The sequence below is a fragment of the Leptonychotes weddellii genome, chromosome 9, assembly GCF_054177405.1.
Source record: "Leptonychotes weddellii isolate Sample4059 chromosome 9, ASM5417740v2, whole genome shotgun sequence".
NCBI lineage: Eukaryota > Metazoa > Chordata > Mammalia > Carnivora > Phocidae > Leptonychotes > Leptonychotes weddellii.
The window spans coordinates 23193094-23219379 of NC_138377.1; the positions used below are offsets into that span (position 1 = coordinate 23193094).

At 41.3% G+C, this 26286-nt stretch overlaps 1 protein-coding gene across 10 annotated transcripts in view; it reads right to left on the reverse strand.

Annotated features, from left to right (window-relative positions):
- Positions 1-26286, reverse strand: part of TTLL5 (tubulin tyrosine ligase like 5) — a 254676-nt gene that overhangs the window by 15567 nt on the left and 212823 nt on the right. For 3 of the 10 annotated variants that reach the window (XM_081830183.1, XM_081830180.1, XM_081830179.1), the window contains one exon: positions 673-825. The exons of 6 other annotated variants lie outside the window; for them this stretch is intronic. In XM_081830183.1, the coding sequence (XP_081686309.1) occupies positions 698-825 (128 nt within the window). In that variant the 3' untranslated portion in view covers positions 673-697. Of the gene's footprint in view, positions 1-672; positions 826-9296; positions 11288-26286 lie in introns of those variants that run through there. One more of the 10 variants, XM_081830181.1, reaches the window with a different exon arrangement.

The following is a 26286-nucleotide window of genomic DNA, read 5'->3' on the forward strand; positions in this document are numbered from 1 at the left end:
CTTTTTTAAAACTCATGCTATCTTCCCTCCTCTTTCCCTCTCATCCCCCTGCATACCCCTTGGTAGGCATCCCTGGGTGAGCATCACTGTACTAGACACAGACGGAGGATTCACTGGACTATTTCTCTTCAATCTTGTCCATAAAATGGTCTTTTTTTCACCCCTAGAAATGTCAAAATTTTATATTTTCCAAATCAAAACAATCTTAGCTTTACAGAATGGTAGTATGGCCCATAGATTAGATCAGCCACGGTGCCCATGTATTTGATGACATTGAATCTACACATGTAGAATATGTCAGTTTGTCCATCTGTTAACTTTTAGTTTTTACTTTGTTAAAAACAAATCTAAACTAGTGTGGTACGCAGCCTTTAAGATGGCCTCCTGTGACTTCCACTTCCTACTCTCCATATCCTCTGAAATCCCCTCCTGAATATGGACTGACTGAACTTACTCACTTCTAACAAAGAGAATATAGCTGAAGTTACGGGGTATCATTTCCAAGATTAAGTTATAAAAAGACTGTGGCTTCTATGTGGGTGCTTTCTCACTTTCTCATGGATTGCTTGCCCGGGGGAGGCGGCTGCCGTGTTGTAAGGTAGCTATATTAGTGTGGTAGGGCTGCCACGACCAAACACCACAGACTGGGTGGCTTAAACAACAGAAATTTACTGTTTCTCATAGTTCAGGAGGAAGATCAAGGTGTCAGCGGGTTTGGTTCCTTCTGAGGCCTTTCTCCTTGGTTTACAGATGGCTGTCTTTTCCCTGTGTCCTCAGAGTCTCTCTCTGTGTAGGTGCATCCCTGGTGTCTTAACGTTCCTCTTCCTATAAAGACACCAGTTGGGCTGGATTAGGGTCCATCCTAGTCACCATTTTAAAGGCCCTATGTCCAAATACAGTCACATTCTGAGGTAACGGGGGTTAAGACTTCAACATATCAATCTGGGGGTCACATTTCAGTCCATAACTGCAGGCCTCTGAAGAGGCCCAAGTGGAAAGAGGCCTGCCAACAACCATGTGAGTGAATTGGAAGTAGATTTCCCAAATGAACCTTCGGATGAGCTCCCGGCTCCCAGCCAACAGCTTGCCTACAACCTCATCAAGAGACCTTGAGCCAGAGGTATGCAGCTAAGCTAGGATGCCTGAGCCATAAAAAGTGTGATATAACAAATGTTTTTTGTTTTAAGCCATAAGTTTGGGGGTAAAATGTGTTGTGCATTTTACAGTGTAATAGATGACTACTAACCACCAATGACCTCACATACCAACAAAGAAAAACCTGTATTAACGGGAATGCTTGGGCAAAGGATACTGTAGCTACTTGGAACTTTTAGTTAATTGGAGTTAAGGCCAAATTTTTCTTTGCTTCAAACCTTGCTGCAAATGAATCAGTTGTATTTTTTTTTTTTTTTTTTTGCCAAAAATAAGTCTTTGATGACTGGAGGTTAAGACTGCTCTAGGTGTCACTTGATAGTGGAAAACACCAACAACATTTGCTCATGCAATATGCCATCTAGTTTTCACAGCAACCCCATGAAGAAGACATGGAAGCTATCCGAAGTCAGGTGCCGGGCAAAATTCAGGCAGTCAACACATATTTCTAAATGAATGTTATTTCCATTTTACAGACAGTGAAACTGAGCCTAGAGAAGTTAATTGTTTCAGATCCCAGTTACTAAGTGGCAGGTATGGTAAGAGAACCTGAGTCCAGGATTTTTCCTACTGTATTGTGTCCTTATATATTTGTGTTTGTATCTTTCTTCCTTCAAGTGATAAGTAAAAACATTAAAAAAACAAAACAAAACAAAAAAAAAAACCCCAAACCCAATCAATCTGTTGTCAGTAGAGACTTTTCTCCCAACGGTTCTGTAAGAGCCCTGGCCAATTATCTCTAATGAGTTCTGATGCCTTTGGAAATAGTATTGATACTAATTGTTCAAAGAACCACTAGAAAATCAGTTTCATCATAGGGCTGCCTATCCACATCACACAAATCTTTGAAGTTCTCTGTCCCACCCCCTCTGCTATTCCTCCCCAGCCAAAGATGTTCATGTTTATATTTTTATAGGAAAGGGTATTTGTGAAGTATTTTTTTCTCTAATAAAAATTTAACATGAATGATTTCTCTAATCTGTTGACTAGGCCTTTAAAAACTGATGTCCCAGGAGCCTGTGAAAGTAAATCAGAAGGAAGGAGATCTCACTGCCTTTTAGAATTCGAAGAGTCTGGCCCACAGTGCTGTGAGATCAGGAGGTGGGATTAATCCCTCACATCCTGGTAGTGGTTTTAGAAGGACACAGAAAATTCACAAATGATCAAAACCGGCCAACTGACTGGCATGGGAGATGTGGAAAGTACATTTCATTTGTTAACAGCCTTATCTGATGGGTGCTAGGCCAAGCTACTTCAGCTACAACCAGTTACCTGACTGGAGACCCCACCTCTCTATCATTTGTCTACCTCCCATAGTATAGCTAGAGAGGTGTTTTGTTTTTTCCTTTTCTCAAACCAAAAGAGTGTTTGATAGCATCTTGTCCAATTCCCTCATTTTTAGAGGGGGAGCTAATACACAAAGAGATGGTGTGCCCACACTTGGGAAAATATATAAAATCCCGCATTTTAGTGTCTCAACAACACTGGGACTTGTAAAGATTATATCAACTCAGAATTATCCAGGTTATAAAGTACATGGAAGATTTCATATTAAGTCTTCATCAGTTAATCTGTACAAATACCTTTTTCTTTTATTTGTGCATTCAATTGAAAGGAAAATATCCCAGACTGTAAGTCTGATCTTTCCTTTTTGTGGATTGTACAAATAAAAATGTGATTATAGCATAGATTGTTTTAAAAAGGTGAAATTTTCTTCTTCTACAATTTGTTAATAGGTGTACAGTATTTTAAAAAATGTTCTATTGGATCATCTCCCAAACTGCCTCTTTTGTTTCCGGATGGCAGAAACTAATTTCTGGGCTCAAAACTAATTTTAATATTAAACATACCTATATGAGTATCTAACTCAGCTAAGAAAAGTTATCTATTTAAAAAATAAACATCTTGGGGCACCTGGCTGGCACAGTTAAGCGTCAGACTTGGTTTTGGTTTGGGTCGTGATCTCTGAGTCATGGGACTGAGCCCTGCGTTGGACTCTGAGCTCAGTGTAGAGTCTGCTTAAGGTTCTCTCTCCCTCTCCCTCCTCACTGCATAAACTCTCTAAAATAAATAAATCTTAAAAAGCCATTTTAACACATTTCAGAATGCACTATATTTTAATTAGTCACCCGAGGTCTCTTCTCAGGCAGTGGGTCACATACAAGGTTACTCATGGTGACGAGGCCATCAGTTATCACCTTCCATCAACATTATGAAAATAGCTAGGAGTTACAATGGGTGTAGAAAGCAACAGCTATTCTCATTTTCTCACCATTCCACACCATTCTGTTCAGTCAGTCAGGACTTAACTTCTCTGCCTGGACTGCTAGGGCTTACTGCCCAAGGAGAACATCGTTTTTTTGTTTGTTTGTTTGTTTTTAAGGATTTTATTTATTTATTTGACAGAGACACAGCGAGAGAGGGAACACAAGCAGGGGGAGTGGGAGAGGGAGAAGCAGGCTTCCAACCGAGCAGGGAGCCCGATGTGGGGCTTGATCCCAGGACCCTGGGATCGTGACCTGAGCCGAAGGCAGACGCTTAACAACTGAGCCACCCAGGTGCCCCGAGAACATTGGTTTTTAACTGGAAGTGGTATCAGGGGTGGTGAGGGTATCAAAAATTACTGTTTAGAAATACATACTTCTACTCTCTGCCACTAGTAAATGGGATTTGGGAGGCCTCGCAAGGGATTTTGAATTGTGTATTTTTGGCAAAAGGTGATTTTTATACATTTACACAATGATGGGTCACTGAAGAAAAATCTAACGCCATTAGGGAATTCTAGAAGCAATAATGATAGCATGAGTTCACCAATGAACAGAAACCTACTGAATATCTGTCTATTACCGTTCTCTCCCAGGATTCAAGATGTTACTCTAAACAAACAAATAAATAAATTTCAGTTAAAAGATGCTTGATTTTGCATTCTTATTTTTGATGGGGGCTGTGTTGGAATGAATGAAAAGTAGGTGTAAGCAAACAACTATATTCCGAAAATGGTCAATTCATAAAGTATGGGCACATACACCCTAGTTTGTTACTGAATCAATTCTAGAAGATGTCTGTATAAATCTCCTAATCTTTTTAACAGTCAGTAAGTAGTGGATTTAATATCTTTAGCTTATTAAAGATAGGTACTCGATTATATGCTTGTTTTTCCCCCACATAAGTTCCTGGGTGAAGGAATACAGCCCCTGAACACCAGGGAAAAATTCACAGCAAAAATGGCATGGAGTTACTGTTTCCTCTGAGAAGTCCCATGGACAGAGAGTATAGAAATAGTTACTAAAAAACCCGTAATTAACAGGACATAAACACTGTATAGTTGATCTTAACACTGTCCAGAGACTGACTTGTGAATGACATTTACTCCTGCTCCCCCCGGGAATTTATAAATCTAATGGTAGAGGCCAACAAGTAAAATAAAATATTTTAGCAAATTCTATGACAGAGGAAGGCAAAGGAAGCTACAGGAGTTGGTGGTAAGAGATGAAAGTGGGCACTGTGGTCAGTGAAAAATTTTGGAAGTGATGACAAGATCTGGAGCCTGAAGCATGGGCCAGAGTTAGCCAAAAAGAGACCGGATTTCCCTGAATGAAGAAAGAGTGCCTACAAGGGGTGGGGAGTTTGAGACAATGTGGCGAGTGGCTTAGAAAGACTTGAATTTCAAGGTTCCTGCCAGGGGAGTGGTGGAAAATACACGTAGAGAAGAGAGAAGACCATGAAGGGCTTTGGTTACCCACTGCACTTTGAAGGGAGCTTTTAAAGATTTTTAAGTGGGGAAGTGTCATAATTATGACTGTTGTTAACAGATCACTTGAAGAGCAGCATGAAGGATAAATGCAGAATGAGACTGAGGGTGAAGATCTATTATTAGCCATACTTTTTTACTAATGCTAGGATTGTCTGGCTAAAATCGATCTTAGCCAGAACTTAATTTCAGTCTCAATATTTGTACCAGCGACTGCTACTTTCTCAAGGTACTAAAAGTACTTCTTTGCCTGATACTATTTTCACATTTTTTTCCCCTCATATACTTCCCACTTGACCCCTGATCCAGTTGTTTGTTGAATTTTCTTTCATGTTTTACTTATATTACTGCCTTGAGTCTCTGTCTGCTCTGCATCTTCTCAGTAGATATTTAATTAATAATATATACTAACATTTCTCAAAATATAAATTTGTAATCATTCTTTGCCTCACTCTAAAACCTGGAATCCTATTTTTCCTTGTATATATGCTTTGTCTCTGAATTCAGGGTTGGGGATCTTGTGATTTATTCAGTTATTCCTTATGAGAACCTAATAGTGTGCTGAGAATAATTATTTGTAGGAAATTCCTACCACACCCCCACAGGCCATAAGAACACGCTAACCATCTGAAAGGTGGAAGTTGAAAACAGAAGTTCCACAAAACTTTTTCAGAACTCTAGTCACAAGCCTGTGTTGGTCAGAATAATTGCTTTGGCCCTTAAGTTCAGTTTTTAAAACTAGAAGTCACCTTGCCACATATGAAATTATGTTTCTTTTTCTCATGAATGAGATTTGGAAGTTGAAAAGTTAGTTTCAACTGAGGTTGGCAAACATGGCTCGTGACAGATTATAGATTTCTACTTCATTTCTCAAAGTGTCAAGATGTTAATCAGCATTATAGGAAAAAGAGTTCTAGTGTTAGATAAATTTGAGAAACGCTGGGTGAAAAACAAGTTTCTTTATTGAAAGACTCCTCAGATGTACAAATATATATTATGACTCCCTAAGAAATGGCATAGCATAAGTGGAATTTCTCAAACTTATTTGACTTAGGAGACTTGCATTTTGCAGAACACCCTGGAAAACATCGCTGTAATTTTGCAGATGAGGGTCCTGACCCCAATGAGGTTTGGTGACTTGCCCAAGATCATATAAATAGTTAGTAGCAAAGCTTTCCTCTTGATTTTTAAATTGGTCCTCTTTCCATTATACCACACTGCTGGCATGCTACTTCCTTTTTATTCCAAACCTTCGTGGAGAGCAGACCCAAAACTGATAGTACTGACCCACAGAAATTTGGACCTCCAGGACTTAAGAGATTCCTCCTGTAACAATGACAAGATGATCTCTCTGGGAGGCTGTCAGCTGCTCTGTGGCCATGAAATTGACTGTGGGGGTGGGAAGGGTGCACAGGAGGAGGAGCTCCCTGGGATGCTTTAGGATGCTTAAAAGAAAAATGGATTTATGCCGAGGATAATTCCTGGAACAGATGTGAAACCGAATACTTCATATCACAATCCAGCCCCCGCCCTCTCTGAAAGGGAAATGAAATAGCAGGATTAACCTGCTCCTCATCAGATCATGCTTTGTTTCTTTCAAAAATCCCATGACCGGGGCAGATTCCATTTCCTGCTACTCCCCTTCCTACAGCAAGAAGGGAGAGCCCAGGAGGGAGAAGAGGCTTTCCTTACACTCTGCGAGCGCCAGGAGCACGGGGAGTGGGGATTAGAGAGACACACATGACAGCAAGTCACACGCTACCATGCGCTGTTACCCCCCAATTTCCAGCTGCATTTCTCGGTCCACACGCTATGAGGAGGTATTCTTTCGTAAATATAACAAACACCTCAGTACACTGATAAATTCATCAATTTGGGAACAGAGAGAAATTAGAATGAGTTTAGTTCTAGGGCTCTGTGAAAAAAGTACATATAGACTGAAAAATGACTCATTTTTGGAGGGGGCATAAAATCCAGGGTTTGTGAAAGAAACAGATGAAATTTTATTATTCTTTTTATTTTTTTAAGATTTTTAAGTTTTTTTTCTCAAGTGATCTCCGCACCCAATGTGGGGCTTGAACTCACAACCCCGAGAACAAGAGTGGCATGCCCTACCGACTGAGCCGGTCAGGTGCCCCCAAGATGGATGAAATTTTAAATGAGCTGTAACATCCTGACCAGGTAATGACAGAGCAAAGGAAAAATACAGTGTATCATATACATAATCATCACCACGCCAACTGGGCCATGCTTTCAAGTGATTTAATAATCTGAATGCCAGACCATGAACGCTTCTCTAAGAGCCAAAAGGCACTGGAAGTTTCTCACTGTCCGCACCTAGCAATGAAATGCTCTCCCTGACGAGCCTGCTAGCTAGGCCAGGATCTCAGGGGAGTCAGGAGAGGTTACCGTCTCTTCAGGCCGGGCTTGACTGGCAAGTGTGCTTTGGCCAGAGACTTCCGGTGCCCCATGGCAACGAATGTCAAGAGCATCCCGGCAAGCCAGAGGCTGGGTCACTTGAGGTGTCTCGAAGAATCACCTTTCAAAGCCAAACCACTTGTTCCCTCCTATCACAAGCGGGCAACATGACAGTGTGGAGGGAGCGGTGCTGGTGGATGGCAGAATTAGGGGGATTAACAATGGGACTGAAGCAATTGGCGGCCTCGCTAGCCCCATTCTCAGCTGCTCTGTTTTGGATTTGGAGCACGAGGGGAAGCTTAAGGCTCTGAAACTATAGTTAAGGTCCCCCTTGCTCTGCGCTGACTAAAGCCACAGAAATGCTCTGGAGCCTGACACCTTCCCAAATGGGGAAAAAAGCAAAAGAGGCCAGGCCCAGGGACAGCTGCTATCCCCCAGGCACACCACCTTACTTGGAAGCATCAAAGACCAGGGGCAAAGCTGGGCGCAGGCATCCTTCTGCTCATGACCCTACAGCACACCCCTACAAAGGGGACAAACATTTGCCGACATAATGAACTGCAGGCACTAAATAAGCACTTACTAAAAATCTGGTTATCTAAAAAGTAAATACAATTTGACTGCTTACACTGAAGGCTTTTTGTCTTTTTACCTTTTAGATATCAACTATTACCTTTTCTAAGATTTGAGATCTATTTCACATACTAATAAAATTCGCACACTTCAAATGTATAGCTCAGGGGTCTTTAGTGTAACCATCACCACAATCTAATTTTAGAACATTGTCATTACCCCAAAAAGAAACCCGTATGCCTATTGGCAGCCACTCCCTAAACCCTCTTCTCCCCACCTAACCCTAGGCAACCATCTACTTTCTGTCTCTATGGATTTGCCTCTTCTGGACTTTTCACATAAACAGAATCAGTCAATATGTGATGGCTTTACATTTCCAAGGTCCATCCATGTTGTAGCCTGTATCAGTACTTCATTCTTTTTGATGGCTGAATAGTATTCTTTGTATGGATATACCACAGTTTATCCATTCATTATCTGATAGATGTTTAGGTTGTTTCCACATTTTGGCTGTTGAGGAATGCTGCTAGGAATACTCATGTACAGTTTTTAAGATTTTATTTATTTATTTGAGAGAAAGAGCAAGAGAGAGCACAAGTGGGGAGCACGGGGGGGGCAGGGAGAGGGAGAAGTTGTTGTTTTTTTTTAAGTAGGCTCCACACCCAATGTGGGGCTTGAACTCACAACCCCAAGATCAAGAGTCACATGCTCTACTGATTGAGCCAGCCAGGCACCCCATGTACAGTTTTCATGTAGACAGTGTTTTCATTTCTCCTAGATATACATTTAGGAGTCAAACAGCTGGGCCATATGGTAACTCTATGTTTAACTGTTCGAGACACTGCCAGTCTCTTTCCAAAGCTGTTGTACCATCTTACGTTCCCACCAGCAAAGCATGAGAGTTCCAGTCTCCATATCCTCAACGACACTTACTGGTTATCTGTCTTGATTACAACCAGCTAGTGGGTATGAAGTGGCATTTCACTGGGGTTCTTATTTGAGTTTCCCTAATGCCTAATGATGCAGCTTTTCAGGTGCTTATTGTCCATTTGTATATCTTCTTTGGAGGAATGTCCAAATGCTTTGCTCATTTTTTAAATAGGGTTATCTGTCTTTTTATGTTGAGCTGTATGAGATATGTACATATTCTGGAGTTAAGTCCCTTGCCAGATATATAACTTGCAAATATTTTATTTGATAGGCTGTCTTTTCACTTTCTTGATGGCACCTTTTTTTAAATTTTATTTTATTTAAATTCAATTAATTAACATATAGTGTATTATTAGTTTCAGAGGTAGAGTTCAGTGATTTATCAGTCTCATGTAACACCCAGTGCTCATTACATCAAGTGCCCTCATTAATGCCCATCACCCAGTTATCCCATCCCCCTACCACCCTCCCCTCCAGCAACCCTCAGTTGGTTTCCTATGATTAAGAGTCTCTTATAGTTTGTCTCCCTCTCTGATTTAGTCTTGTTTTATTTTTCCCTCCCTTCCCCTATGCTCTTGTTTTGTTTCTTAAATTCCACGTATGAGTGAAATCAAATGATAATTGTCTTTCTCTGACTGACTTACTTCACTTAGCATAATACTCTCCATCCACGTCATTGCAAATGGCAAGATTTCTTTTTTTTTTTTTGATGGTTGAGTAGTATTCCATTGTGTATATATATATATGTGTGTATATATATATATACACACATACACCAGATCTTCTTTATCCATTCAGCTGTCAATGGACATCTGGGCTCTTTCCATAGTTTGGCTATTGCGGACATTGCTGCTATAAACATTGGGGTGCAGGTGCCCCTTCAGATCACTACATTTGTATCTTTGGGGTAAATCCCTAGTAGTGTAATTGCTGGGTCATAGGGTAGCTCTATTTTTAACTTTTTGAGGAACCTCCATACTGTTTTCCAGAGTGGCTGCACCAGTTTGCATTCCCACCAACAGTGTAAGAGGGTTCCCCTTTCTCCACATCCTCGCCAACATTTGTTGTTTCCTGACTTGTTAATTTTAGCCATTCTGACTGGTGTGAGGTGGTATCTCATTGAGGTTTTGATTTGTATTTCCCTGATGCCGAGTGATGTTGAGCCTTTTTTCATGTATCTGTTGGCCATTCGTATGTCTTCTTTGGAAAAATGTCTGTTCATGCCTTCTATCCATTTCTTGACTGGATTATTTGTTCTTTGGGTGTTGAGTTTGATAAGTTCTTTATAGATTTTGGATACTAGCCCTTTATCTGATATGTCATTTGCAAATATCTTCTCCCATTCTGTCGGTTGTCTTTTGGTTTTATAGACTGTTTCCTTTGCTGTGCAAAAGCTTTTTATCTTGAGGAAGTCCTGATAGTTCATTTTTGCCTTTGTTTGCCTTGTCTTTGGAGACATGTCTAGCAAGAAATTGCTGCAGCCAAGGCCAAAGAGGTTGCTACCTGTGTTCTCCTCTAGGATTCTGATGGATTCCTGTCTCACCTTTAGATCTTTCATCCATTTTGAGTTTATTTTTGTGTATGGTGTAAGAAAATGGTCCGGTTTCACTCTTCTGCATGTGTTTGTCCAATTTTCCCAACACCATTTGTTGAAGAGACTGTCTTTTTTCCATTGGACATTCTTTCCTGCTTTGTCGAAGATTAGTTGACCATAGAGTTGAGGGTCCATTTCTGGGTTCTCTACTCTGTCCCGTTGATCTATGTGTCTGTTTTTGTGCCACTACCATTCTGTATGATGACAGCTTTGTAATAGAGCTGGAAGTCCGGAATTGTGATGCCTTGGTGGCACCTTTTGAAGCACATGATTTTTGAATTTTGATGACGTCCGACACCCATTTAATTTTTGTTGCTTGTGCTTTTTGATGTCGTATCTAAGAAATTGTTGCCTAATCCAAGGACTTGAAGATTTACTCCTATGTTTCTTCTAGGAATTTTATAGTTTTAGCCCTTACATTGAGATCTTTTATCAATTTTGAGTTCATTTTGTGTATGGTATGAGGAAGGAATCCCACTTCATTCTTTTGCATGTGGATAACCAATTGTTCCAGTACCACCAGTCTCTTCAACCATAAGTTGAAAAGACCATTCTCTCTTCTTGGCACCTTTGTGGAAAAGCAACTGGCCATGCACGTGTGCATTTATTTTTGGACACTCAATTCCGTCCATTGATCTGTCCTATGCCACACTGTCTTGATTACTTTATTTGTATTTATAGCTTTGTTATTTATTGCTAGTTTTACATCCTGTTTAAAATTCTCTGACTCATTACTACCAGGCTCCAGCTGTATTCTTTTTGGAGAATCTCAGCAAAGACCTGAAGTACAAGGAAGCTTTTCTTTAAATGAAACAGGGGTCATTAATAACCTCTCTCAGTTTCTGAAGCAGCTGTACTGTGAGCAAAACCTTAGGAAGACAACACACATGAAAAGAATTTAGTATTGTAATAAAGTTAAACTTACAACAAGGTTAACCTGCATAATTTGAGTATACATAATCATTCTGCTACAGAACAATCAAGAGCAAATAGTGAATAGTTCATGCAAACGAATGTGCTATACTGTAAATTTATACTATGCTTAGAGCAAATTTATCATTTTAATTAAGAAACACATTTATAGGGTTCTTTTTTTTTTCTCTATGGCTCATTTTTTTTCCATCCTCCTCTCTTTAATGACCTTTCTTCCAGGAAGATGGGGACTCTCTTGTGTTCCTGAAACCTCCAGGTATCCGGTACCCCCAGCCCCCATGTACTAAGATCAAGCTCTAGGGCAAACTAGGGTTAAGGAATGGTGTTCCTCTCAGCAGAGTCAAGAAGCTGGTGAAGAAGGGCTGGAGAAAGGTGATGGATTCCATCCAGCAGGGGAGGAGACTATGGAAAGAAAACGTGTTGTGACAGAAACTGGTGGATGTTTCTCAACACCCATTCTCCCTTTATCCCTCAATAAGAGAAGCTCAGTTTGCTTGGGGAGGCAGTGTGCCCAGCCAAAAGACTACCTCTCCAGACTCGTTTGTTGCTAGGAGAAGTGGGCCTGGGGTCCAGGGCTGGCCAGTGATGTATTAGTTGGAACTGCTGGGCTTCCAAGGAAGCTTTTTTTAAACTGGGCAGATTTAGCTGGCACCTGTCTTTTGCCCTTCCTCCCAACCCCCCTTCTCGTCTGGAACATGGACGCAGTGCCAGTAGCAAAAGGAACCACCCTGTGACCAAAAAAACAAAAAACAAAAACAAAAACAAAAACCAAAAAACACCAATGCTTTAGGGTTGGTCGAGCAGAAGAGAGGAGCCCAGCTCCTCCATTAGGTCTCTGAAGAGCTGGGCTAGCTGTCTCTGAACTTCCTGACATGTAAAAAAAAATAAATCCTTCACTTAATTAAGGCACTGATGTTTTGAGTTTCTGTTATCTGAAGGGAAAGCTCTTCTGTCCTCTCTCTTCCCCATCCCCCCAGCCCTCCCACCTCCCACCTTCACTCCCCTCCTGCTGCACAGGTTCGTTGCTCCATTCCCATCTAAGTTCCCTCTGCCAGTCAGAACTGCTGCCCCTTCGGAGATTTTGCAGGAGGTGTGGGAAAGCTTATCACCTTCCCCAGCCCTCCTATCAGTGGGAGTGGAGGCACAAGCCCACCTTGATCCTTATCCTCCCCCTTCCCAGGTCTGGCTCCATCCAAAGAAGGAATGTGAAATGGTTGGAGGAAAGGCAAGCCCACCTTGCCCACATATGCCTCCACAGTACCTACCAGGAATCCCCCTAACTGAGTGATTGGAGGTAACCACCAGACACTTCAGAGAGATTCAGGCTGGAGGGTTGGGCTACCAGCCACCTAGCTCCGTCCGGAAAAGAAGCTGGAAACATGAAATCATCTTGAGGGGCCTAGCATTTTGATATGACAAGGCAGCTCAGCAAGTTCTGGAAATAAAGCTGTCTGGCTTTGGATTTCAGCTCCACCATTGACTGTGTGGCTTAGACAAGGTACTTCACTTCTCTCAGTTTTAGTTTGCTCATATGCAAACTAGACAAAAAAGCCACCTTCTTTTGTAGGGTTGAGAAGATGAAATGTGACAGAGCCACAATGCTTAGCACAGCCCCTGGCATATAACAAGTGCTTGATAAAATGACCATTGTCGCTGTTATTATACTAGTGAAGAGCAAGGGCTTTGAAGTCATATTTGGGTTCAAACCCAGCTTCTCCATCCATCAATTATGTGGACTGAAGCTGTTTCCTAGTCTTTGCACCTTCGTTTTCTCTAAGTGAGGAAGAGAACTGCTAACTCACTCAACCATAAATACCTACAGCAGACCTGCTCTACACCTGGTTTTCTGTTTCACCCGGGGCGTAGGAAGGTGAGTAACACTGACGTAGTCTAGTGAGGAAGACAGACACTAATGGAAAATCACAAGGAACTGTAACAAATGCTACATCAGAGCGCTACACAGGTCTCTGTAACGGGGACATGTCCTGGCAGAGAGGCCAGAGAAAGCAAATGCACCCAAGGGTGGGAGAAGAGCCTGAGGGGTGAAACAGCATCTGCAGAAGCTCTGTGGACCCAGGGATGGTGGGGGGGGGGAGGTCAGAGATGGCCAGGATGGCTAGTGTGGAGAAAGCATGGAGGGAAGGTGGTGTGACATCAAGATGAAAGGTAGGCAGGCCATGTGAGACCTCTTATCTAGTTTTATCTTTATCTTAAAAGTAATAGTCAGCTTTTCTGAAGGGCTTTAAGTGGTGTGTGTGTCAGAAACAGATAGTTTGCATTTTGAAAAGTTCAGTACACAGTGATGTGGAGAACAGAAAGAGAGAGCAGGGATGGTGAGGGTTGATGTGGCGAGAAGCTAGTACAGTAGGTCCAAATGAGAATGTTTGGTGACTTGACTCCTTGCAAGTAGGGAAACCGAATCTCTGTTTCAAACTAGACAGTTAAGTCACTTTTAGTTTTGGGGTCACTCTGAGCATCCTCTTGAATAAAGGCACAAATGCAGGGGATTCATAGATCAACCAAAGCTACAACCATGGGCTTAGGTTGAACTCCCTGAATTAGATGATAAAGCTTGATAAACTCTTTGACTATATCAAGACCCCTTTGTTTTTACTAGTACCTCTTTCCTGAAGGTTATACTCTACTTCGCAAACCTCCTTTCCCTGTTCTCTTATCTCCCTATCCCGACACCAAATGTCCTGAGAGGATGATGCTGAGAGATGAGTCAGTTATCCTACCGTCAGAAACAGGAGCAGCCTAATGGTCAACAAAACAAGAAAACGGTCTCTGTCCCTTTCATCCATTAGATCCTTATAAACTCCATCTTTTCCCTCATTTATGTAATTGATTCTAGGAGGAAGCAGATGAAAACATGAGTAAGGAATGGCCTCAGAACTATTTATACCTGGAACCTGTGGTATTCATGGTATTCCTGGATTCGGGCCAGACTTGAAGAGAACTACGGATTCCCGCATTACAGCAAAGATCAGGTCTCGAGGTTGAAGCACAACATTCACTTAACCCAATGTATATATGGCCAATGTCAGCTAGGAAGGACACCAACAATGTTTTGCAAAAGTCCTATAACCCAGGACTATTTAGAGTGGAGTCCCGGATTGGTACCAGCCTGAGAACTCTTGGTTAGTAGTCTACAATGAGATAAATTTAGAATTTGAAGGTAGGCAGTTACAGCCTGTTATTGAAAATGGCCAGCAATTTTATGCCTAGTGAATCTAATAATAATGAATTTGAGCTTGTGTGTTAGATGTATTCCCTTCTTATTTAGTTTCTTTAGTAATTTATTTTTTATTTATTTTTTTTTTTTAAAGATTTTATTTATTTATTTGACAGAGAGAGACAGCCAGAGAGAGAACACAAGCAGGATAAGTGGGAGAGAAGCAGGCTTCCCGCTGAGCAGGGAGCCCGATGCGGGGCTCGATCCCAGGACCCTGGGATCATGACCTGAGCCGAAGGCAGACACCCAACAACTGAGCCACCCAGGCGCCCCTTTAGTAATTTATTTTTAGTGTATTTTACAAAAGTACCAGTCCACGCAGGCCTGGAAAGGAAAATAACTAGCGCTCCAATATGGACGGTTTGAAAAGCACTACTGTAGCCACAGCTGAAAATTCCCTGATTCTTTCCTCACCGAGATGACTGACAGCATGGGAAATTTTATTCAATTCAGAGGACTGGAGATAAGTCTGAATGGACGAGGAGCCACGGAAACATGAGTTTTAGTTCTCAAGGGCACGTCCTCTTCCCAGGCAGCACGTATCTAATGATAGATCAACATAAAGTACATACAAAAGCGGTATCCCAGCTACCTCACCACAACTCGCAGCTCCGACAGGCTGGCTTTATACTCCCTGTGGCACCAACTGACACCTTCCTTGTCGCTGTGCCACAGCCCAACTTCTCCCGTTGTCCAATCCCATTTCCTTCCATTCCCTTCCCTTCTGTAGGAACTGATCCAGGAGCACCCCTTAATAAACCTCTTGCACACCAATCTCCATCTTAGAGTTTACTTTCTAAGGGACCTAACTTTTGACATTGTTTAACAACAATATGACCTCAAAGATCATAATGGGAACTAATGATACCATGTGCTTTGAATTGTGACAAATAGTAAGAACTACCATTTACTGAGTACCTATCATGTGACAAACACTGTAGTAGGTGTATTACATACATAATCTATAGTCTTTTTTAAATTGTGGTAAAATACACATAACATAAATGAGATTGAGTCAGTGATCAAAAACCTTCCAACATACAGAAGTCCAGGACCACGCAGCTTCACTGGTGAAGTCCACCAAACATTTAAAGAATTAATACCAATCTCTCCCAAACTCTTCCCAAATGTAGAAGAGTTCCCTCCTCTTCTACACACTTTCAAAGTCATTTTATGAGGCCAACATTACCCTGATACCAAAACCAGACAAGGCTACCACAAGAAAAGTTCAGGCCAGTATCTCCGATGAATGTAGATGCAAAAATCCTCAACAAAATAATAGCAAACTGAATTCAGCAACGCAATAAAAAGATCATATACCATGATCAGGTGGGATTTATTCCACACATGCAATAATGGAGCAACATCTGCAGATCAATGTGACACACCGTATTAACAAAATGAAGGATAAAAATTATATGATCATCTCAATTGATGCATAGAAAGCATTTGACAAAATTCAGCATACATTTATGATAAAAACTCTCAACAAAGTGGGTAGAGAGGGAACACACCTTAACACAATAAAGACCATATACGACAAGCCTATAGCTGACATCATACTCAATAGTAAGGAGGGGACTGCTTGTCCTCTTAAGATCAAGAACAAGACAAGGGGCGTCTGGGTGGCTCAGTTGGTTGAGCGACTGCCTTTGGCTCAGGTCATGATCCTGGAGTCCCAGGATCGAGTCCCACATCGGGCTCCCTGCTCAGCGGGGGGTCTGCTTCTCCCTCTGACCCTCTTCCCTCTCGTGCTCTCTGTCTCTCATTCTCTCTCTCTCAAATAAATAAATAAAATCTTCAAAAAAAAAAAACCAACAAAACAAGACAAGGATGCCCACACTCCCCACTTTTATTCAACAAGGTATTAGAAGTCCGAGAGAGACCCATACACAAGAAATAAAAGGCATCCAAATCAGAAAAGAAGTAAAACTGTCTCTATTAGTAGATGACATGATATTATATAGAGAACCTCAAGGACTCCACCAGAAAACTATTAAAACTAATAAACGAATTCAGTAAAGTTTCAGGATACAAAATCAATATCCAAAAATCTGTTGCATTTCTATACAGTAACAATAAACTATCAGAAAAAGAAATTAAGAAAATAATTGCATTTACAATTATATCAAAGAGAATAAAATATTTAGGAATAAATTTAACTGAGGAGGTGAAAGAGTTATACACTGAACACTCTAAGACACTGATGAAAAAAACTGAAGAAGACACAAATAAATGGAAAATATTTCATGCTCACGGATCAGAAGAATTAATATTGTTAAAATGTCAATACTACACAAAGCAATCAACAGATTCAGTATAATCTGTATCAAAATTCCAATGGCATTTTTCACAGAAATAAAACAAACAATCCTAAAATTTATATGGAACCACAAAAGACCCCAAAGAGCCAAAGCTATCTTGACAAAGAAGAACAAAGAGGGAGGCATTATGCTTCCTGATTTCAAACTATATTACAAAGCTATAGTAATCAAAACAGTATGACATATGGTATTGGCATAAAAACAGACACACTGATCAACAGAACAGAAGAGAGAACTCAGAAATAAACCCATGCATATATGATCAAGTAATTTAGGACAAAGGAGCCAAGAATATACAACAGGGAAAGCACAGTCTCCAATAAATGGTGTTGGAAAAACTGGACAGCCACATATAAAAGAACGAAATTGGACCCCTACATCTCAACCAGACACAAAAATTAACTCAAAAAATGGATTAAAGACTTGAAAGTAAGACCTAAAACCAAAAAACTCCTAGAAGAAAATGTAGGTGGTAAGCTCCTTAACATGGGTCTTGGTGATGATTTTTTGGATTTGACATCAAAGGAAAGGCAACAAAAGCAAAAATAAACAAGTGGGACTACATCAAACCAAAAAGCTTCTGTACAGTAAAGGAAACAACAAAATGAAAAGGCAACCTGCCAAATGGGAGAAAATATTTGCAAATCATATATCTGATATAGGGTTAATATCCAAAATATATAAAGAACTCATATAACTCAGTAGTAAAAACAAACAACCCAATTAAAAATGGCAGAAGAGGGGCACCTGGGTGGCTCAGTCAAGCATCTGACTCTTGATCTCAGCACAGGTCTTGATCTCAGGGTCGTGAGTTCAAGCCCCGCACTGGGCTCCATGCTGGACATGGAGCCTACTTAAAATAAAAACAGCAGAAGAACCCAATAGACATTTTTCCAAAGAAGACCTACAAACGGCCAACAGGTAGAGGTAAAGGCGCTCAACATTCCTAATGACCAGGGAAATGCAAATCAAAACCACATGGAGATATCACCTCGCACCTGTCAGAATGGCTAGTATCAAAAAGACAAGAAATAACAAGCATTGCACTGCTGGCAGAGACGTAAACTGGTATGGCCGCTACGTAAAACCTTACAGAGGTTCCTCAAAATATTAAAAATATAACTTTCATTTGATCCAGGAATTCCACTTCTGTGTATTTACCCAAAGAAAACAAAACCATTAATTCACTGCATGTTCACCCTCTGTTCGTTGCATTATTTACAACAGCCAAAATGTATAAACAATCTAAGTGTCCGTTAATGGATGAATGAATAAAGAAAACATGGTACATATACACAATGGAGTATTATTCAGCCATAAAAAATAATGAAATCTTGTCATTTATCAACATGGATGGACCTTGAGGGCATTTTACTAAAGCAAGATAAGTCAGACAGAAAAAGGCATATACCGTATGATCTCACTTACATGTGAAATCTAAAAAAAACCCCTAAAACAAGCTCATAGACATAGAGAACAGGTTCAAAGTTGCCAGAGGTGGGGGACAAGGGAAAAATTACCAGCTTAACCACTTCTAAGGGGACAGTTCAGGGCATTAAGTACATTCACACTGTGCAATTATCAGCACCATCTATCTGCAGAATTTTTTTCATCTTAAAAAACTGAAACTCTGGGGGCACCTGGGTGGCTCAGTTGGTTAAGCATCTGACTCTTGATCTCAGCTCAGGTCTTGATCTCAGGGTCATGAATTCAAGCCCCACATGGAGCCTACTGAAAGACAAAATAACAAAACTGAAACTCTATACCCACTGAAAAATAATCCCCCATTCTCCCTCTGGCCAGCTCCTGGTAACAACCATTCTGCTTTCTGTCTCTGAATTTGACTCCTCTAACTACCTCAAATAAGTAGAATTATACACCATTTGTCTTCCTGTGATTGGCTCATTTCAGTTAGCATAAATCCTCTAGGTTCATCCATGATGTAATGTGTGTGTCAGAATTTCCTTTCTTTTTAAAGGCTGAATACTATTCCATTGTATGTACATACCACATCTTGTTTATCCATTTGTCCACTAATGGACACGTGGGTTGCTTCCACCTTTAGGCTACTATGAATAAAGCTGCTATGGACATGAGTGTACAAACATCTACTCAAGACCGTGCTTTCAGTTCTTTTTGGTTATACATAATTGTACAGTACTTCTATTTTTAAAGTTTTTAGAAAACGCCATACTATGGCACTGAACTTGGAGCAAGAATAAGTAGGGAAAGTAGGAGGTCAGGGTTGAGAGAACTTTTGTTTTCGAGAGCACAGTACACTATAAATGAAGTATAACATACAACTCCAGAAGCATGAGGATACATCTTACACTACACATAATACTAGGTGGATCTCTACGACTAGAGTATGGTGTCCAGTTTCAGGTAGCAGACAATTTAGGAGAAGTCTAAAAAATTCACGAAGAAATCAAAAAAGAATAAAAAAGACAATGCAAAAACAAAACCTGATCTGTGTTTTAAGGTCAAAGAGCCCCGATCAGTATAGAGGGACAAAAGCTGAAGGAGGATGTTTTTCAAATAAACTAAATCTCATTTTGACTTTGTTCCCTTAAAGTCAGATCCTTGGATGTCATCTAAAGTAGAACATCTTTATACTGAATTCTGCTTTGTAACAAGTAAGTTTATAGTAAGGTTCCGAATGTGTATAAGAAGTTGTAATCTGAAGGATAGATTTCTGTTTTCAAGGAAGTAGTTTTATAATATTGATAGGCTAGAAATACTGTACTAGGTAATTTATAAGGAAGGTTATTCTGAGTTTTATGATTGTTTAATAATAAAATGCATTATTTATGAAATCTTTAAGGTTAAAGCATTTTAACTTGAGGTTAAGCAAAAGCCAGGAAGACAGGGGGAATAGATTATTTTTCAGAAAAAGTTTATGTGTTTTATGTATTATTTTCTTTAGGGCTGATATTACAAGGTAATGAAGCATTTTGGGTGTTGTTATGGATTCCCCAAATGTAACATAATCCTGCCGTCACAGAATTTACGGTCTTATTGGAGACAATTTACCCAAGGAGTAAGTAGGATAAAAGATGACAAAAGTACAATGAGGTGCCAAACTTCGTGACATAAACTGTAAGTGCTCTAGGGATTTAAAAAATGGTAAGATAAAATCTAATTATATGAATATAGATTATTAGACAAGACAAAACCTAACTTGACCTTTAGAGGATAAGAAGGATTTGTCTATGTGGACAGGGATTCCAGGTGTTGGGAGAACTATGAAAATTCACTCATTCATCCATTCAATCAGTTTTTTAAGTCCCTACTAATGGCCTGGGCACTGTGCTAGGCCCCAGGGTTTCAGAATCAAGTGAGATCTCCTCCTTGCCTTCCAGGGAATTACAGCCCGGGAATGGTCAAGTAATACAGAAAGATACCAGAGTGTCGTCAATGCCAGAGCAGATAGGAGTAAACACAGTCAAAAAGCATCTAAATCATACTGGGGGTGGGAATGGGCTAGGGTTAGAAAGGAGGAAGGACAAATAGGAATTAGCCCTATTGGGGGGAAGCAGGCATGAGATGCCTAGGCAGAGGAGCCTAAACATGAATAAAGGGACAGAGAACGAGCAGCCGCACGATGGGTGAGAACAGGGCTTAGCTCCGCAGTTTTCACAAGACGTTTCCTCTGCCACCTGCTTTCCAGAGCACATCCGTGCATCTTCAACGAGCCATGTAGAGGACTAGGCCTTTGCATCCTTGCCTAAGAGCACAACTAGCTCTCACCGAGCAATCACCCAAGAGAAGTTATTTGCAGCATTGTCTAAGACACATGCAATCTATCCAACCTTCTACATATTCACTATCTTACCCTTGGATTATATTGGACCACAAAGGGACCTGGACTATAATGGTTTTGTCCCTCAGAAAACTGTCTTCACTGACTTGAACTGACATGTTTTGCCTTTCTGTAGCTCACACCGAGAAGTAACCCCGTGAAACACACCGCTGTGTTGTGAGGGCACTGTTGCTTTGTTCAGTGTTCTTTCTCTAAAGCGTGTGAAATACTTCTTTTAGAATAAGAGCTAGGCAGCAATGTCCACAACAGCCAAACTATGGAAAGAGCCCAGATGTCCATCAACAGATGAATGGATAAAGAAGATGTGTGTACACACACACACACACACACACACACACACACACACACACACACACAGGAATATTATGCAGCCATCAAAAAATGAAATCTTGCCATTTGCAACGACGTGGATGGAACTAGAGGGTATTATGCTAAGCGAAATAAGTCAATCAGAGAAAGACAATTATCATATGATCTCATGATATGAGGAATTTGAGAAATAAGATAGAGGATCATAGGGGAAGGGAAGGAAAAATGAAACAAGATGAAATCAGAGAGGGAGACAAACCATACGAGACTCTTAATCTCAGGAAACAAACTGAGGGTTGATGGGGTGGGGGGGGTGGGAGGGATTGGGGGGGCTGGGTGATGGACACTGGGGATGGTATGTGCTATGGTGAGCACTGTGAATTGTGTAAGACTCTTGAATCACAGACCGGTACCCCTGAAACAAATAATACATTATATGTTAATTAAAAAAAAAAAAAAAGAATAAGAGCTAGGAAGGTGTGCCTGGGTGGCTCAGTCGGTTAAGCATCTGCCTTCAGCTCAGGTCACGATCTCCGGGTCCTGGGATGGAGCCCCGCATCTGACTTCCTGCTCAGTGGGGAGTCTGTTTCTCTCTCTCTCTCTCTGCCCCTCCCCCTCACTTATTCTCTCTCTCTCAAATAAATAAAATCTTAAAAAAAAAAAAAAGCGGGCGCCTGGGTGGCTCAGTTGGTTGAGCGACTGCCTTTGGCTCAGGTCCTGATCCTGGAGTCCCAGGATCGAGTCCCATACCGGGCTCCCTGCTCGGCGGGGAGTCTGCTTCTCCCTCTGACCCTACCCCCTCTTGCACTCTCTCTCACTCAAATAAATAAATAAAATATTTAAAAAAAAAAAAAAAAAGCTAGGAAAAAGCTTAATTTTCCTCTGGAGTATGGCTTCCTTTCTGAAAATGAGAACTATATACCCTGATGTATCATGTTTCCCTTTTTGTCTTGACTTAGAGAAGACTCATAACCAAATCTAACCTTGATTATCATCACTTTATTTGGTCTTATATTTGAAAAATGTGAAACATCTTGAATTTGGCCTTGATTTTCCCTTTATATTTTGTTATTTTACTGTATGTGGTTTTATAAGACTCTATGCTAGTGATGGAAAGTATGCTGTCCCTGCTGCCTGAAGCAAACTGCCGGAAACGCCTAAGCTGGCAGCTTGTGTCCCATCATCACGCTGTCCTGGTAGCAGGCTGGGACGGGTCTGCAGGTAGCACCTGCCGCCTTTAGGTCTCTACACCAGTGGCACTTTGTTGGATGAATGAATGCCAAGGATTCGAATTCTGTCCTTTGAAAGCTGCAAACGGAGAGAGAAACAACCCCACCGAGAGAGGTGGGGTCCTGAGGAAGGCGGACTTGCTACCCGGGAGGATGGTGGGAGCCAGCCGCTGACCTGGGCACAGGGATGGACTAACAGATGCGCTGCTGAGCCACCGATTAGCCACTGCTAATTGTCCCAAATAAGGTTGTAGGTTTTTATGAGGTCTGGCCCCCCAAGACTGTTCCCTCTGCTTGTGTACATTAACTGTCCTTAACAGAGGTGAACTGAGGCTGTCTCTCTTCTATTAATCAACAGGCTATTGAGACAACTCGACTTCTCTGCGTAAAAGAGGAGGGTAAGAACATGTACGTACACACAACGGCAATTTATCTTGGAGAATAGCAGCAAGGATGGCTAAAGACAGAAGGCCAGTGAGGGATCGTATTTCTAAAAAAGAGCTGCGGTTTTCAAGATGCCATGTTCCGATACCCGATTAACTACAAGCAATTCATTACCTAATACATTTTGAGCTCAGCCATAAGAAATTAAAAAAAAAAAAAACCCAACAAAAAACAAAACGCTTGTCAAATTCTAAAACATCTTCATTTGGGTTTGTCCCATGAAAAATGTGTCTTAATTTCCCTGGGAAGCAGATGAGAAGCGAATGAGAAGGGGGAAAAACACCTCAAAGTCACTTTTTAGTCCAATTGAATGTAAAAAGGAGTGATTTTTTTTTTAACCTGCTAACCATAAACAAATAAATAACACTAAAATAGCAACTTCTAACCAGCTGACCTTTCAATTCACCTCATCATCTCACAACCAGGTTGGTTTTCCAAGTTAGGTCCTCCTTTTGTCCTGGGGATACATGCTACGTTTTACCCATATAGCTAAGGGGACATGCCACACATTCAAGCTGTTCCTCTCTGGAAGCAGACAACTACTTAACTTGGCTTTAGGTTTCAAGAGAAGAGAGCTCCTGATACCTACGGGAGTTCCGAATGGAAACGCCAGCATGTTCGAAAGAGGAGTACACAAATAAGGTATAAGAGACTATTGTTTTACGTTTACTGGCGGTGCTCTTCATTCAGAGGGCAAGAGAAGCAGAGTCTTTTCCTTTATAATTATAATTTGAAAGACTAAATGTCAATGCCCGTCATGCCAACGGAGCAATACACTTCAAGCCACCGTTCTCCACACCCTACAGTTACCCACCCACACACTTTGGGGCCCAGTAAATTCTACAGATCGGGCAAGCAGAGTTGTAAATATTTCCATGTACAAAGCTTGCTTTTTCCAAAGACAGGCATGGCTTAGCATGCCATTTTCTTTCTTTAGAACTTTTAGGAGCAATTATGACCTGAGGATATAAGGATGGTAAAGCAAAGGTATGTGCCTATAATAAGCATTTCTTTGAAACCAGCAGCAAGATGTGTGGGTTCCACACATCCACAGAGTATAGACTGATAACTTGTAGTGATAAGTATAAAAACTCACAAAGTAAGGCAATGTTATGCTGGTTACCTGCCCAGTTCAGGAATACAAGAATAAACAGGATCCTTTTCCACCCAAAGTGAATGGATATTACACAGGACAATACAAATCTGCTACAAGCTGGGGTGGTAGGCACAAGTCTAACCACCCAGGGTGCCAAGGATTTTTTCCAGTGGGTGTGTGTGTGCTTCTGTAACATAAATGTAATTTGAGAAAGGGGCCACTGCACTTTCCACTGCTCTTCATAACAAAGTAGTAATTGTTAACAATTGAAGAATCATCACTCCTCTCTTGGGAGTTTGCCAGCTCAGCAAGAGACGATATCAATTTTCTGATGTTATCTCTCTCAGTGGTCCACTTCTTAGTCTATTTCAGAAATAGAGTTCCCTGGTTTTCTTTAAGGCAAATGATCCCCCTTTGGGTGGGATCTTAGAAGTATCCCCCTACTTCCTCCAAACTGAAAGCCAGGTTGTTTCCTCCCCCACTTCTAACCAGGTTGTTCTGCTATGCTTGAGTTTTGTTTCTGAACGTAGAAAGTTACTAACTGAAAAGAAAGAGGCCTCAGGACAGGAAAGCATGAAATTTCAATGGCTGACAGCCAGGCGATTTGGCCATGTAGAGGGATCCACATCCTTCTTGTGTGGCTGCAGCCAGACTGAGACTAGCATCACACATACTGTTAAAACATCACTTGTAGAATACAGCCTATCATGAAGTGAGTGCTGTGACCGGTGGCTTAGAACTTGGTGATATAAACCTAATTGATTCAGATTTTTTCCTGGTTCCTTGCAAGGCACATTAAAGATACTCTCTCTATTGTCGTGTGTTCTAAGAATGTACGAGTTGGGTATGGTATGGTCAAGTCAGTGTGGCTATGGAGGAGATGAGAACAAGGCTTGGCAGAAAGAAGCTGATTACACTCAGGGTCCCAGAGAGAGGGTCACTACAGGCCTCACAGGGCAAAACACCAGTGTGGTCAGGAGACGGAAGACAGGAGCGAGGAGAAAGTCTAGGCCAGAGCCTTATTTGGGATTTCCCTGGAAAAGGCAAGGCAGGGCAGAGTAAACAGCTTAAGACTGGCTAGTGTTAATAATTCTGGTGGGCTCTGGGCTACAGTCTCTCCCTGGCTCTGTAAGGCCCCAAATGGGAAAGCATCAAGAATACAGAAAACATAGTTAACTGGTTCTGTGATGAAGAGATGCCAAACAGACAATACAGAATCTAAGAAGACACAAAATCGTGCATATATTTAAATATGACCCTTGCGTGGGGCAGCAGAGTGGGGATCTTTGAGAGTCTTAGTCCCCAGTATCCTCTGGTGTGGCTCCCTCATTCTTTGATAAAGACAACTGATGCTTTCTCAGTCTTAGATAACATGCTATGCAAACACACTTCAATCTTTTCATCTCCTGTCTGCCTCCCTAAACCCACATATGAAGGGGTTCTAGGACTGTTACAGCTGGTGATAACATTCATTTTTGACTGTGGCTGAAGGGACCTCTGCCCAAGCTGTGATTCTGCCTACACCCCATTCACAACAAGGAGGAAGCAAGCATCCAGGTGATGGGCTATGGACTCTAGGGTTCTCTCCCTTCACTTCGTACACTACCTATTTCTCCTATTCAGCCTGGCAGGTGACAGGTGGCAGGTGGCCATGGGCTGCCTCTGGAGCCTTCCGGAAGTTATGCTGTACCATGGGAGGCTGATCCTTCAGAGGCCCTCTGACCCACTCTGTTTTCTGAGTCCATACACACTTGGCATGAGGTCTCCCCACCTCAGCTAATTACAAAGTACAGCATCACCTATCCCTAGCTTATGTGCAGCTCAGGCTCCGCAGGGCTGTGTTTGCAACAGATTTAAGTGTTGAGAGATGGGCTCTTTCCCAAGGCTTCTTTGCTGATGATCCTATTTTGCCATGTAATGTTCTGGGTGGATTGTAAGGGATACTAGTGAAATAGGTTCAAGGAAAGTGATATTACAACTGTGGCAGGTCCAAGTCTCACAGTCCTGGAAACTGATGGATATTAGTACTTCTTGGCAGGTCATTGGTTTAGTTTGGAGCTTGGTGTCACATTCATTCTTCTGGCTGCCAGTGTCCTCAAGGAAATATGGACCTTCTCACTTTAGTTTTCTATATTCTATTAGTTGTTCATCACTGGATAGGCTGCTTCGTATCAGAATAAAGGACCATTGGTGAAGTAATACCAACAGAACTCTGGTTGTTTTCAGTTTCTCTGGTACATTTTGGTAGATGACCAAGCCATGGATTTGGTGTTCCTTTCTCTCTTCTCATTCCTTTTTGGAAAGAGTTCAGATGGGCTGGGGAAAGATATTTGAAGCTTTCTGATCCAATGTAAATGAATCCTGTGGTGGGTAAATAATTTTCCTCCCTCCTTTGCTCTCCTGGGGTATTTTGATGAATAATGCTTCTCAAATAAGTTTGTAAGTATTCCCCTAGGGATAAGAAGGGTATTAAGC